This window comes from Lontra canadensis, unplaced genomic scaffold, assembly GCF_010015895.1.
Source record: "Lontra canadensis isolate GAN:19392208 unplaced genomic scaffold, GSC_riverotter_1.0 scaffold57, whole genome shotgun sequence".
Lineage (NCBI taxonomy): Eukaryota > Metazoa > Chordata > Mammalia > Carnivora > Mustelidae > Lontra > Lontra canadensis.
Window position 1 is genome coordinate 11,597,562 of NW_022631051.1, and position 15,420 is coordinate 11,612,981.

The 15,420-nt window shown below is 45.3% G+C and overlaps 1 protein-coding gene across 1 annotated transcript in view; it reads right to left on the minus strand.

The window, feature by feature from the left end:
* Positions 1 to 2,384: 2,384 nt before the first annotated feature.
* The window catches only part of MAPK1 (mitogen-activated protein kinase 1), a 112,445-nt gene continuing 99,409 nt past the window's right edge, over positions 2,385 to 15,420 (minus strand). The window contains exons 7-9 of the mRNA XM_032875987.1: positions 14,823 to 14,932; positions 12,398 to 12,523; positions 2,385 to 6,324 (exon numbers count right to left, since the gene is read on the minus strand). Coding sequence (XP_032731878.1) covers positions 12,407 to 12,523; positions 14,823 to 14,932 — 227 coding nt within the window. The 3' untranslated portion in view covers positions 2,385 to 6,324; positions 12,398 to 12,406. The remainder of the gene's footprint in view (positions 6,325 to 12,397; positions 12,524 to 14,822; positions 14,933 to 15,420) is intronic.

Consider the following 15,420-nt stretch of genomic DNA (forward strand, 5'->3'; position numbering starts at 1 on the left):
TATTCACAGCAGGCGGATTTTACGGATTTCATGAAAGGGCTCTGGTGATTAAAATATTTTAAAATCACTGCTGTGTGGGATGTGTGCACACAGCAAAGACTTTCAAAAGCAATTAAAAATGCAATTCCTTACAAGAAGTCAGTCCTGGCTCCTTGGAGCAGCTCCTGCCTCCCCATCCTGTGCCTTGCACTAGTGCGGTCCTCCTTCCCCGGCAGCTGGCGCCATCATGGAAAGCCTACATCTTCTAGCCTCTAGAGTCCGCTGGCTCCCCAAGAACAGGATATTTTAGTGTGGAAGTCACTTTGGGAAGGAAGCAAAGGCACTCTCTAGAGTTTAGAAGGGGAATAAAAAGGGGGGCCCGGATTTCTGGGAGTGGAAATAGGGCCACTGGTCCCTGACTCTCCAAGGTGGTTTCTGTCAGCTTGGTGACACTTTGGGAGAAGGCCAGCTCATGTGCCCACACCGTCAGTCTACAGCAGACGTCCTGCCAGTGCCTGGGCCTGGAAGCCTTGGCCCTGGCATCCCACGTGCTCCAGGTCACTGCACATCTCCTCACCCCTTCTCCCACCACAGATGTGCCCTCCCAGTCCTCCCACCATTTCCACAGCTGACAAGAGGCTTTGTTACCTCTTGGTCTTACTAAATTCGGGAAAATGGCTTCCCTGCTCTTCTGACCAAGAAATTAAAAAGGAAAAGCATCTCTACACCCAAGAGGTGAGGGGACTCGCGCTCCATTCCTCCCACACTCCTTCCAGCCTCCTTGGGCCTGTCTTGCCCTGGCACTACACAACAGACTTACGGGCATCACCTCAGCCAGGCCTCCAGGGACACGCATTCCTCTCATTTCTGCTTTCATTACTGGCTCTTTCTTATTCTCAAGAGACCCTGTTTCCCACTTCGCCTAAAAAACACCTGTCATGGGACACAACCTCATTCCATATCCTCCTCTCTACCTTTTCTTCAAAGGACCTTTGTCTTCAGCTTTCCTTGGTGCCAGACTCAGAGAGAGCGAGCCCCTTGTGCCACGTCCACCTTGACATCCCCCGTGCTTCCCTGGCCCTCGGCCCTGTGAGGCCCAGTAACACTGTCCCCTCTCTGGGTCGGTCTCCTCAGATTCAAATGTGGTTAAGTCCATCATTGACGAAAACCTTCCCTTCACTGCTCCCCTGTGGACACCCCCAATCTCTGTCCTTCCTCCACACTTGGGGCTTCAGGGAGGTCTGCACCTGCCTCTACCTGCTGTTACCCCGTGACCTGGGCTTGGCTTCTGCTCTCCCCAGAGAAGAGCAGTGTGGTCACTGGTCAGCTCTGAACGTTCTGGTTCTGATTAAATACAGAGAACCAACCAAGATCTGAGTCTATACTGCCAACTGGAATGGCTGCACCACTGCCAAGAAAAGGAGCTCATCATAATTAATGTGGAAAAAAAAAGATTATTAATTCCTTCTGCTGAAGGAAGATGATCATTACAATTGGTTTCCACAGCATTTGGGACAACAGTGTTGATCTCTCAAAGGGAAAGTTAATGCATAATTCCATGAACATTTCAAATACCCATCAATTTAGGCGAGATCAGTTCATTTCCCTGAAAAATGTTCAGACGGTCCTCCCCACTCAGATGAATAGAAAGCAGGTAGTTAACAGATGTTTTAGTGCTACCTTACAACAAATAAATAAAAACAAATAAATATATAAAGCATTTTGAAAGATCTACTATTTACTTTCTTTTGAGGTACTGAGCTAGAAACTTAAAATGTATTTGTATGATCTTTATGACATGCCAAGTTCCACTTTCCAGTTGAAGGTCTGAGCGTACAACAGGCTGAAGCACAGAACAGCACAATGACGGGCCCAAAGCCAGCTGCAGTTATCAGCAGACGGTGGGTTTTGAACCCACATTTATGGGCCCAAAGCTTGTGCTCTTTCTATACCACCAAACCAAAACATTTTCCAGTATTTCTGTTCTCTAAGTCATTGCATGATGCCTAATATTGAGAAGAACCAAATGTCCAAGAGTCCCTAATACATTCATGGTATCTTGGGTCTGAAAACAGAGGCCGCCAAGGACACCTGCCTTGGCAGCTGTGGTGCTGAAGCTTAGGAAGATGAGAAGAGACGCACATGGGCACCGTGTCTGAACTCCCAGCACTGCCTTCTTCCCCCTTCTACAGCCAAGCATCTGAAGAACAATCTGGAAAACCTGATGGAGCACTAAAATCCCACTGGCCTTCAGAGTACCAGCTTATGGTTCTATCACTGATTACTATAAGCAAAGTCAAATTACAAACACACTCATTTGGGAAGCACTGTAATAAAGGACTAGACGACTTCCTATGTTCACATATGAAATTCCAATTAAGCTATACATGCACAGTACTATGTTATTTTGGTAACACAGGGACACAATTTAATGATTCTAATTTTTTTTGTAGTTTTTTTTTTTTACAAGTCAGGTGCCATAAACATTCAAATAATCCATCTTTTAAAAAGTACGTTTACAACATCAAAAGAATTAAGATGAAATATAAACCTTTCTACTTACAATTTTTATACAGATTAACCAAATCACAAATACCACAAATAAATGTTAAACTGTAACAATATAATGAATAAACATTCAGATTCTTAATAAAATCTTCCTTTAACATTTGTTTTTAACTTACCATTATACTAAATAATCTATGCAGAGTTTTGGGGTACAATACCAAGAAGGCACAACAGTACAAAGCAGATACAAAGCAGTTTCAGAACTTTCTCGAGTGCTCTACATGGATGAACAGCACAAAAAAGGCAACAAGCTTTAGGTAAACCTGGTGCAACCCTAGAGAATTCCCTCTGGATTCCCAGTCGTTTCCGATCCATGATGCCGAACTGGCTTACAGTGAGAGAGACCACAGATCTACTGTTACATGCTTCTCATCTGCACTATACGAGTATCATATTTCAAACACCAGCACGACAATTTTAAAGCACAAATGCTTTAAAAATGAATAAGCAAAAGGATTGCTCAGATTTTCAAAACCACTACATTTACAAAAATATTTCCCTTAAACTTGGGATTGCTCCAAAACATTGATTTACAAATATAAAAGTATTATGGAAGGACCCAAAGCATGTGTGCATATGTGTGTATTAACATACTGTTACCATACTATATAAAAGTTACCAATTTAAAAACCGTATTAACATATAAGCAAATAAAGGTCAAACAGTCTCCTCTAAATGGTTTGAACGTTATGTGGCATGCGGTGTGGGCAGCATACATGTGTGACTCTTTACTTAGACACAACCAATGATAAGCCACGTGTGGCTCCAAAAGCCAGCAGGACCCCACACACCCATCACCTATGCCTGCAGCAGCAGGACAGACTGTGAACACACCACGCACTGTGTACTGCACACAAACACAATGGTATTCTTCTACCCATGCATCAAAATGGTCTGCGTGTCTCCATCAGCTTTGAAGACTTGTGTCAGCACAGAGTCGTCATGAGTTCTCTCAAATCCATTCCACTGGCTTTGTTAGGTATTTTGTTTCACACTAAATGAAAAGACTGGAATGTTTCAATAGAAATTTTTTGCTTACTTTTTAGACACCAAAAAAGCCATTAGTCTGAAAGCTTATCTGAGCATACTAAAAATGGAGGCATTCAGTATCACCAATAAGGAATCTGGATGATCTAAGCGGTACATTTTTAGAGATATAAGAAGATTCCAAATGACAAGCCTATCACACGATAATAGCTAGTACTTTTCACAGGTACCTTGATTATGACAATTCTCTGACCTGTTAAACCAAGTTTGGCATGATTAATAAGAAGCACACAACTTACGACTATAGTGATTCTAGAATGCAGTTAGTGGTTTCATGCCAATCTGACTCCACAGTACCAGCGAGGGGGATGGGACAGCCTGCAGTCCCCAGGTATTAGTAACCAAGGCTATGGCTTTCTATTTAGATGACTGCAGATTAACCTCATAATACTAACATTCCATTTAAAAAGGACAAAGAAATAAGAGTAAGAAAACTGTCAATGCTTCTTTGAAAATGAAAAGTGACTCACCAATATATCAAGTTAACAGTCAAACCTCTATCCTATCAATGCCGTGCAGACCTTTACATGGCAGCTCTGTGCATGGAGATGAAAATCACGTACTTTAGGGCAAGAATCTAGATGTGGTTCTGATCTCTGAGGCTGCGTCAGCCATCCTTTGTTAACCCGTGAGGTGTGAACATCAGCACCCTGGCTGGTTGGTGTGGGCCAAGTGACACTGGGCAGTCCTTCCCAGCACCCAGCCGGTGCCCAGCAGCATTTCTGGGGCACACAGGCAGGCCCTCTTTAGAAAGAACCAGAGAATCCAACCTGAGACGTTTGGGCATCTTCATCATAGTTTGACATATTATTTTAGACCTATGTTTTGAGTAAAGGAATATGTCAGAGAGTCGATTCTCTGCTATGCAAAGGGAAACCAGGACCTACAGAAATGCCTTCTAAATCATTTTATGTAAACCAGTGTTGGGGCAGTTCCCTGGGTGGAAAGAGGAGGCCCCCAAGCATTTCTGCTCCAAGCACAGAGTGGAGCTGACTGTCCATTTGGACACGCTGATCCAGAGGAAATCGACACTGAATCTTAACATGAATATGAAGATCGAAGATGTACATTTATTTTCATGAATTACAAGTGCATTTCTGTTCATATTAGCAGGCAGTCTTTATATAACCCATTCTCCATTGCTGTCAAAAATCAAACGAGAAAAAAAGGACAGCTGAGAAATGAAAAGCTAAAAATAGAATTAGTTTTCCTAAGTGATCTGCTGGATAGCATTTCCGTGGAACACAAACTCAGAGGTAACAATAAATTTTTCGTTTCAATCATAGGCATGTGGCACTTGGACAGTCATCTCTGCACAGAAAGCTGTAACAGTCATGCGAGGGTACAGTAATTATTGAACAAGGCAAATTTCTCACCACAGAGAGCAGTGGGGGAGTAAAGAGGAGGCACCGCACTGGGACAGAACACCAAGTCAACGCCACAGTATGCAGTGGCAGGAACAAATACTTAAAGAGATCAGGATAATATGGGCTAGAGCTCCAAACATGACTTAGTGCTAGCTTTTTCTCATGGTCTTAGCTCAGCGGTATCAGAAACATTTGAGAGTACTTGACGACAGAACAGTGCTTCATGTCATGAGCTCATGAAGGCTTTATTACAAATTGTTATATCGTAGGTTGAAAAATGAACTTGAGATGCTGACATGCTGGAGGAGGAAAAAGAATTGTACACTTTCTCATTTAAAGACGCAGGGCTCCTCTCTGCTAAATCCTGAGGCATTGGACGTGGCTACCCTGAACGTGGCACGCCGTGTGAAGGAGCTTGGGGGCATGCGTACCCCTGCGTGTGCAGCTCTGCCCCGTGACATCCGGCTGGCCTGCGGGCTGCTTCTCCACACACTTTTCTTAGTGCTCTGCTGCGACCGGTGTCCATCTCTCACTAAATCCCGAGTGCAGCTGCCACTTTCAATCTTTCTGTGTAAGCCTTGCAAACAGTACTGCAGATAACACATCTGAGCGAGTGTTTTACCTCTATGAATGGTGTGAGAAACCACAGTAAATCTAGGGAGTGAAGTTGCTGGGTGCAGTACTTCTTTCTTTTATTTAGAAAAATGAGTTTTCTAAAAGCTGGGCAAACAGCACAAACCTTAAATATGCTAGTGACTAACATGATATGAGAAAAGACACGGGCAAGTGCCCCCAAAGGTTCCCGAGATGGGAGCACCTGCTGCAGGCTGCAAAGACATCCCAGGTGTTTCCACACGCTCCTGCTCCGGGGAAACGCTGATGGTGAAAAGGTGAAGTGCAAATAAAGGGCTGTCACTGACTTAAAGTGCCCTAGGTAGTAGCCTTCCCTATCATAAAGTGAGATGCCAGTGACGAGAGCCAATTTGGAAAGAACTATCTCTGGTGTGACTGTATGGGTCAGCAGGGCGGCACATAGGAAGGATTCAGGAGAGGGAGGAACCACTGCATCTTTCAAACCAGAAAGCGATTAGTGACTAAAGCAACGGTAAGCAGTAGGTGCACTGAAAGTACATACTGCCACAGGTCACCAGTGGGTGACACACACAGGGATGCCAGGAACAGTTCTCTGGACTGAAGGAATTCTTTGAAAGCATAAAAGCCACAACTACCAGAAACCGCCCCTCCGAACGGCTCAAAGGAGTCAAGGTGGGTAAGCCGAGACGGACTGGAGACAGGACCGGGGTCAAGAACTGGGAAGAACAACACCGATGTCTGAGCACGTCCAGTCCTCTGAGCCCTTGTCCTATTGAAAAACAAACAAGCAAGCTATGAGTTAAGAATGACCCACATTAAAACACTAGCAGCAATATCAGGAAAACGGACAACTGAAAAGAATGTACCAACATTATGAAAACTGGAAAAATGGGAAGCAGAGGGGAAAGGTCATTTCACCTGGAACCACCACGAGGGCACGCGCATCACAGGGCAGCTCTGAAGGAGTGGGCTCGGCCTCCAGTCTGCAGGCGCCTCTCCTTGGGCACCTCAGAGAAGGCTTCTGTGAAATAGGGAACACACGCACGCATGCACACTTGCAGCTCAGCAGACTTCAGTGTTCCTCAGGTGCCTTTTATTAACTACAGTACCCACCACTCCAATGGTCAAGACCAGGATCTGAAGGTCTTTGTAAAGAACACATATTTGGGGGGGTCCTTGGGTGGCTCAGGTCATGGTACCAGTTTCCTGGGATCAAGCCACACATTGGGCTCCCTGCTCAGCGGGAATCCTGCTTCTCCCTCTCTCCCATTTTCCCTGCTTATGTTCCCTCTCTCACTGTGTCTGTCAAATAAATAAAAATCTTAAAAAAAAAAAAAGAAAAAAAAGAAGGAACACACATTTGGGAGATACCTGGGTGGCTTAGTCAGTTAAGCGTCTGACTTAGGCTCATGTCGTGATCTTGGGATCCTGGGATTGAGCCCCATGTCAGGCTCCCTGCTCAGCACGGAGTCTGCTTCTCCCTGTCCCTCAGCCCCTCCCTCTGCTTGTACTCTCTTGCTCACGCTCTCTCGCAAGTAAATAAAATCTCGAGGGAAAAAACCCCACACATTTGGGGAGCCTGCATGGCTCAGCTGGTTAAGTGTCCAACTCCTGATTTTGGCTCAGGATCTCAGGGTTATGAGACCAAGCCCCACATCAGGCTCCACGCGAGGCATGGAGCCTGCTTAAGACTCTTTCCTTCTCCCTCTCTCCTCGCCCTTCTAAAACACACACACGCAAAACATTCATCTGTGACTTCTTTTTCTTTTTTTTTTAAATCTCTACACCCAATGTGGGACTCAAACTTGCACCCTGAGATCAAGAGTCACACGCTCCACTGACTGAGCCAGCCAGGCACTCCTGCTACCTCCTCTTCTTACCAGGTCTCTTTCCCTCTCTGGATGTCGAGTTAGGACAGAATCAACCACACAGTGCCAAGCATGTTGTTTTAAGTCAAGTTCCCTGTAACTGCAACAAAGCAGGACAAGCAAAATGAAGTACTGGCTGGAAGTGTGAGGTTGGTGGGCTTGGATTCTGGTGAGGCAGGGAGCCATGGCATGGTTCTCAGGAGCAGCAGATAGTTCTGATCACGTAGGTCTGGGGTGATCTGATAGCTGTGGCCCCACCAGTCCTGAAGGACAGCTCCCTGAGAGACAGCAGGTGGCATCCTGCAGACAGTCTTCACTCATTATACTTGACAGGACCCACCTGGCTCTCCAGATGTCTGCATGTGGGCCACCTGCAAGAGGTCTACTAGAAGTGTCACACCAACAAAGTACAAGAAGCACACCTTCCCCCCTTCATTATGGTAATATCTCTATTTTACATGAAGAGATTATATTACAAATCAAATTTACTCTAACCCTTTATAAGCTAATAGTTTTCAAGGGTAAGCATCAGAATCCTCTGCAGAGCTTGTAAAAACAAGCAAAATGCAAACAAAATAGATCTTCCCTTTGGAGAGACCCTTACTGTTGTGAAATGTCTGCTAGTATGATCTAGCAGAATGTCACTTTGGTATTTCACAATGCACTTTCAGGCAAAATGGGAGTTCATCTACCACTCAGGAGTCAGGGCAGGAAGAATGATTGTTAAAACCCAACTCTCTGACAAGGAGATGGACTCGGAGATGGGAAATGACGTCCCTCTAGATATATGCTCTTCTGAACTGCAGCCAAATCTACTGGCTGGGAGAAATCAATCGGTTTGAGAAAATTCACCAAAAGGCAGAAGAGGAAGAAGTCAGGCACCTACCTTCACCAGCCTCTAGCATCAGGAGGCTTGTCACAAAGTTAACCACGGGCATATTTTTAACTTTTCAGTGGACACATTATCTAAAACTGACCCACTTAAACGAAATATAATGAACACCCCCCTGATCATTTCAGACCACTCAGGGCATCAGTAAAGCCTGTGATGAGTCAAGGAGGGGACACGTGAGGCTTTTCCTGGAGTAGGCTTTGCTATCCCTTCCCGCAAAGGGGTCCCCATGGCTGTGCTCTGAGGTCCTGTGTGGGCATGTTTTCTAGTTCTTTCCTATGTGGCTGGGCAGTCAACATCACCTTTCTTTAAAGTCCCTGTATGTTCCAGCACCTGTACCTCCCTGACGCTCCAGTTTGTAGCATCTAATCTCACTGTTGCAGGCTGGGAACTCAGTAACATTGTGGTATAGTATTGTGAATGAGCTCCTCAACCTTTTCCAGGGCACAGAACTACTACTCCAAGGCAGCATACTGAACTTAGAAGAAAATGGGATTTCCGGGTCCAAAGACCCAGAGCTGCCTAACTTTGCCAACAGCGTATAATCTTCAGCAAAATGCTTAAATATGTGCAATCTTCAGTTTCCTCAATCATAAACATGGGCTGTATACTGACTTCAGTCAGTGTTGCTGTGAGCATCAAAATAAAATGTTTGTGAAAGAACCTGAACCAGAATTTAATGAGTGCCCCCAGCTCCACCTTCCTCTGGATTTACTTTTATATTCTAATGACTAAATTATAAGCCAATCTAGATGTTGGGACCTCCTTGGAAATGCATTAAGAAAGAAGTAAGATAGACTGACAGGTAGATGGAGGAACAGATGAACAGATATGGGAGAAAACGGATTTCTATTGTAAAACTCAAACTTTTCAAAATAGTTAAAAATTGTAATTTAAGAAACACTGGGTAACTAGATCTACAGAGATGATCATTTTGTGATGTATAAAAATCAAATCAGGGGTACCTGGATGGCTCAGTGGGTTAAGCCTCTGCCTTTGGCTCAGGTCATGATCTCAAGGGTCTGGAATCGAGCCCCGCATCGGGCTCTCTGCTCAGCAAGGAGCCTGCTTGCCCCCCTCTCTCTCTGTGCCTGCTTCTCTGCCTACTTGTGATCTCTGTCAAATAAATGAATGAAAATCTTTTTTTTTTTTTTAAGATTTTATTTATTTATTTGATGGAGAGATAGAGAGAGAGTGTAAGTAAGCAGAGCGGCAGGCAGAGGGAGAGAGAAGCAGGCTCTCTGCTAAGCAGGGAGCCCGATGCGGGGCTCGACCCCAGGACCCTGGAATCATGACCCAAGCTGAAGGCAGCTGCTTAACCAACTGAGCCACCCAGGCGCCCCAAATGAATGAAAATCTTAAAAAAAAAAAAAAAAAACAAAAAAAACCCCCAAAAAAACCAAATCATTATGCTGTACACCTGAAGCTAATATGTCAATTATGATTCAGTAACAAAAAGTTGGGGGAAAAAAGTCAGGCTATAATCATGTACTGTGCCTTTTGCTCCCGTGGTGAAAGTGAACTAAACACAGAGTGAATGTCTTTGCCACCCCTTCCCTGGTAACAAGTCCTAGTCCTGGACTCTCAGAAGTGGGGTGGACACTTGCAGCCGCCATGGCCTCCGTCAGGAGACATCAGGCCAGCAGTTGCGCCCTGAAGCCCTAGGAGCACATTTGCCTTTGTCTCGTTCACCTGTGGCAGTTGCACTGCCCTCCTCCTCCAGCAGCTGTGCCAGTAGTCCCAAGGGTACCTTGCTCTCTGGGTCACCCAACATCCTTAGTGCCCTAGAATCACCTTCCTGATGCTTCAGGACCCCGAAGATGCCTGTGAGGGAGAGGCGGGCTCCTTAGTAAGCCTGGGCTTCAGCTTCCCATGCAGATCTGACTCCCCAGCCCCACACTGCCAAGCGCCTCCCTCCTTCCTGGCATTCTCTCTCACACTAAAAATATGCATGGCAGTTCTGTTTGTCTTTGTCCCCTACTAAACCGTGTGCTCCTTTGGGGCCAGGTTTAGGTTTGCTTTGCTCCCCAGGGAGTCTAACATGTGCCTGTCCCAGAGGAAGTATGCAGTATATGTGAGCTCACCAAGAAAAAGATGGGGAAAAACAGAGGCCACCAACGGACTTCAGGAAAATGAGCTGTTAAAAGGATTGTGAAGAAAGAAAAGCAACCGAAGTAGCTCGGCTCAATAGTATTCTAGGCCAGGGGTCAGAAAACCTGTACTTGTAAAGGGCCAGATAAAACTTTATCTTCAAAACCCTGATGCAGCTGATCTGACCTTGTGCAGACACAGGGAAGCAAGCTCTGGGAGAGAGAGGACCCCTTCCACTGTGAGCACCAAGCAAAGGGACCAGGATGGAGAACCCAAGGAGACTCAAGTAGTCAAAGCGGTTGGGTCCTGGGGTCTGACGTTTTGTCAGTGAGTGACCCTGCAGATCATTATACATAAATACTTTAATAGACTCTAACATCATGGGGTATGAAAGGATAAATGAATCCAAGCCTTGCTAGAACTCTGTCCTCCTCAGCCTCTTCCCCATCCCCAAGGGCTTATTTATCAGCTTGTTCCTAATGTCCCACAAGCCGGTGCTTCTTCCACACTTCACTTTGAGTTTGTCTTTTAGGACATGTCCAGTGTCCAGTGTCAGGTGCTAGGGTCAGTAAATCTGGAGTCTTTCAGACTGCATTCCCTCCACTCTGCCGAACACCACTTCTTGCCTCCACAGCCCTCGTCCAAGCCTCTAGCCCTCTGGTCTGGGAGTTCACAGATTCATTTTGAGCTCTTCTCCCACCCAGTCTTCTCCTCCAACCCTCCATGCTTAGATACCAGACTTCTGAAAACCCCATTTTCTCTCCTCCACACTAGAAGAGTGTACTCTCTACTGGTTCCCAGCCTTATTCTGCCTGGTTTCCACGGCCCCCTAAGGCTGAGCCGGCTATGTCAGTCCTCAGATTCTCTCTACCCTTCCTTTGTCCTCTGTCCTTAATGACAGGGCTGGGAGATTGTCAACTGTACTGCTGGACTTCACTGGTGACTGGCTTCTGATGAGATTCTGCCAAAGGCCAGCAATGCAGGAAAAGCTAGGTTTCCTTTTTTCTGCTTCTTAGTGACACACGACTTTTGAGGAGGAGGGAGGCTCCTGGTTTCATAGGCACTGGATAGTTAACGGCAACTTCAGGCTCCATAGAGTGCCCCCATCAGTGGCAATACAGGCTCCTGACCCCATTCTCAGCAACAGTGATGCTCTAACAGCTGCAGTTACAGCAGGTGCCCAGCACCCTAGCTGTGTGATGATCAAGGACCCTGGCTAACACCGTTTTACTTTTGCTCCTTTAGCTGGAGGCCCCTGGGGAACAGCTTCCTGGAGTTACTGCAGGTAACCCCGCCCTTTCCTGTCCAGCCCTTCTAAAGCCCTCTGACCAGTTACACGGTGTCTGTGTGAAACACCCCAAGCAGCTTCTGCTTTTGAGCCTTGCAACTGCCAACCCTCAGCCTGAACCACCGTCTCTAGATTCCAACGTATGAAAACAGAATGGACAGGGCAGAAAGAATGGAGCAGAGACACAGTTTTATCAGACGCATACCGCCACAGAAGCCACTCTTCTCTCGCCACCCTCACGGAGCCTCTGTTTTGCTGCAGGCACAGCAGCCCTGTAGCCACCAGCCACCAGGCTGTGCATGACCCTGCTGTCTGCGGAGAAACACCTCCAGCCTCTCCTGGGCTGCTCTGTCCAAAGCATTTCTCCAGCAAATGCTTCAGGCCTGGTTGTAATTCTTGACTTCGCTGCTCATTTCTACAGACTTGAACACTATCCTCACTCCTTCACTCCCTCGAGTTTCCACACTATTCTCTCCCCTCTTTATGGATGTTCTCTAAAATCAAGAACTACATTTCCTTTTTTTTTTTTTGAACACAATTTTTTGAAAATCTTACTGATACCACTGCATTGTTCACCAGACTTTCTGACTTAAGCATAGGAAGCTTCCACATGGAACTCAAGGAAATCTTTCTTTTTAATAACATTTAATTCATATTCTCTCTCCCTCACCAGGGTTTATCGTGTGGCTAAAGCTCTAGGTACCTGATAAATTTAAGATCTGTATCCCGGCTGGAATCTAGCTGTCTCTTCGAAGATGAGCTCTTTGAGCTTTTCCTTGGGCAGGTCGTCCAGCTCCATGTCAAACTTGAATGGCGCCTCAGCGATGGGCTGTAGGAGAGCACAGGACGCGGAGCAGACAAGAGTGGTTATGGCAGAGATAATCATGTACTGATTCATAATGTCTGTGGCTTAGACTCTGAAATGTATACAGCAGCACTTAAATCGAAGGAAACCAAGAGCTCTGATAAAGCATTTACGCACCCATATCCCACCTACGCTCTCCAAAAGGCGCACTTTGTATGAACATGTAATAAATGGATGGGGACCAACTACATCCATTTTGAACATTCTTCTGAATTTATCACTAATCCCAAAATCAATTTCAAATTTTTAAGGCACTAAGTGTTGAAGTAACAGAAATTCACTGTTGTGTGGGTGGTAATGGTATGTTTATATAATCAAAAGCCAGGCTACTCAAATCAATGTACTTAAATACATTACAGCATTTTCATGTGAAAAAATATTATGGAGCCATTAAAAAATGAAGCTGTAAGGAAGATTAATATCAGGGAGAAATGTGCACGTTTGTGTTAAACAACATGAAGCCTGTTTTGTTGTTTTTTAATTTAGATACAGAAATATAAGACCGAGAAGAAAATACTCCAAAATCTTAATACCTGTGTAACAAGACTACAAAGTGATCTGTGTCATAGTTTTCTGCGAGTTTTCATTTTTATTTTTCAGCACACTCTATAACTAATCAGAAGGCTATTAAAGTATGTATTTAAAAAGGGGTGCCTGGGTGGCTCAGTCAGTTAAGAGTCTGCATTCGGCTCAGGTCATGATCTCAGGGTCCTGGGATCGAGCCCTACATCAGGCTCCCTGGCTTAGTGGAGAGTCTGCTTCTCCTTCTCCCTCTGCCCCTTTCCCCCAACTTGTGTACTTGCTCTCTCTCTCTCTCTCTCTCAAATAAAAAAATTAAAAAAAAAAAAAGTACATATTTAAAATGTCTCTGTTAAGGAATTCCCATATATACATATATAAAAGGAAATCAGTCAATTGATATTATTTATATTTTGATTTTTAAGTACCCCCAAACTAACATAATGTTCTAGAACTAATCTGATGAGGATTCCCGCTGTCAATCAGTGGATGCCTAGTAGTTACCAGGCACTCCTAAATTTTATCTTTGTAATCCTCACAATCAGGCCTTTAGGGTAAGGAAACATGGACACCAAACTCTGCACTAAGCACTGGTTTCTTGAAAGGGGGTAGAGAATTCATGTCCATGAGAGAAAAACAAGTACCTAGTTCTCTCTCTGAAGGACAGCTCCATGTGTGGGGTCACATTGGTGTCCTACATATGCCATTTTTCTGGTCTTCCCAACTCCCTGAGTTTGGGTTACCACCCAGGTTTGCGATTAGGACATGGGAGGCTCACAGGGCTAGTCAGAGCTCCAAACCTTACACTTTCCTCTCCTTTCCCATTTACAATATTAGAGGTATCTTCGCAAGCTGCCCCCAGTATTTCTGAGGGGACGGGGACAGAGATGGAAGGGAACTGGTTAGGAAATACTCTTTTTGATTTGTTCTTTCTCTTTATCAGTTTTTAGCTTTTATACCTTCTCCTTCCCTCTTCCATTTTCCCTTTTAACACACTCCGCTTGGTTCTCCCGCTTTTAAAACAAGAGTGTGAAGGCTTGGTTTCTACACGTAAGCCTCAACGAGAAAGACCCAAACTTGGGTATATATTGTATTTTTCTTTATTACTGTCCAGAGAATAAAGCCTCAGAAGAGTCAAAGAGGCCAGGAAACTAGGACTTTCCTGGAGAGAACATGACACAGAGTATCTTTACCTGGCTGTCCAGCATGTTCCAGAGGCCTGCCACATCCATCTTTGGACTCATTTCTCACCACAAGAGGCTCTTGTATCCCCATCCCCAAGGAGGTACACCAGACATGAAGTCATTAAGTCACAGTGGGAACTATCCAAGCTGCGCACCCCTCCTTCACTTTGCAATGCCCCTCCCCAAGCAAGCAGCTGGCCTCCTTTCCACCCTCAGGAAGGCACTATGATTTAGGTACCTCTTCCTGCCACAAACCATGACGATGGTCTCTAGTCTTGGACCCCTTATCTGTGCTCGCCTTTATTCATCCATTCCTGCAGCCCCATCCCTGCTGCAGGTGGCCTGGAGGAAGCTTTCTAAGATAGAAGGGGCTTGGTGGGTGGGGTGGGGAGAGGTTTCGAGCTGTACTGACAGTACTGTTCCTCAAGGCAGATGAGGTGAGCTACCGAGAGGACCAGGGGTGGCACCATATACCTCTTGGGATCAATCTAAGTATGGTATCTGGGCCCTTCCTGGCTGATAGATATCCCTGAAGAAGCAGCCAGGAGTATTGGTCTTACCTCATCGCTTGGGTCATAATACTGCTCCAGATACGGATGGGCCAGAGCCTGTTCTACTTCAATCCTCTTGTGAGGGTTGAATGTCAACATTTTGTCCAGTAAATCCAGAGCTACAAAAAGAAAGGTTTTGCAGTAGTGAGAAGCCAAAGGAACATTTACTGAATTACTTTCCATTCCCTGCTTAAGTAAACTTGACCGACAAAAAAATGGAACTAAGCATCGCCATGGGGAGAACAGCCAACACACTGAGTGCCTATTATCTGGGCTTCTGGAGATTATGACCATTTGACAATCACAAACCTAGACTCAGAAAGGTGACGTAATCAGCCAAATGCCAGAAGTGGAAGACCATAGTTCAAACCCAATTCTGCCTACAAAACTGAACTTTTCCTAAACCACTATTCTGCTTTGCAGGCATCTGAAGGAGAAGTGTTATATATATGTTTCTCTTAAGTTAACTCAAAAGTCCTCTCTGCAATGGCCAATTTATCTTTCAACACATATGGCAGGCCTTCAAGGTCATGGAAGACAATGGTCACTTGTCCTCCTGTGTGGTTTCCAGGTCCTGGGTGAGATCTATGTGTGAAGCACGGGCCCC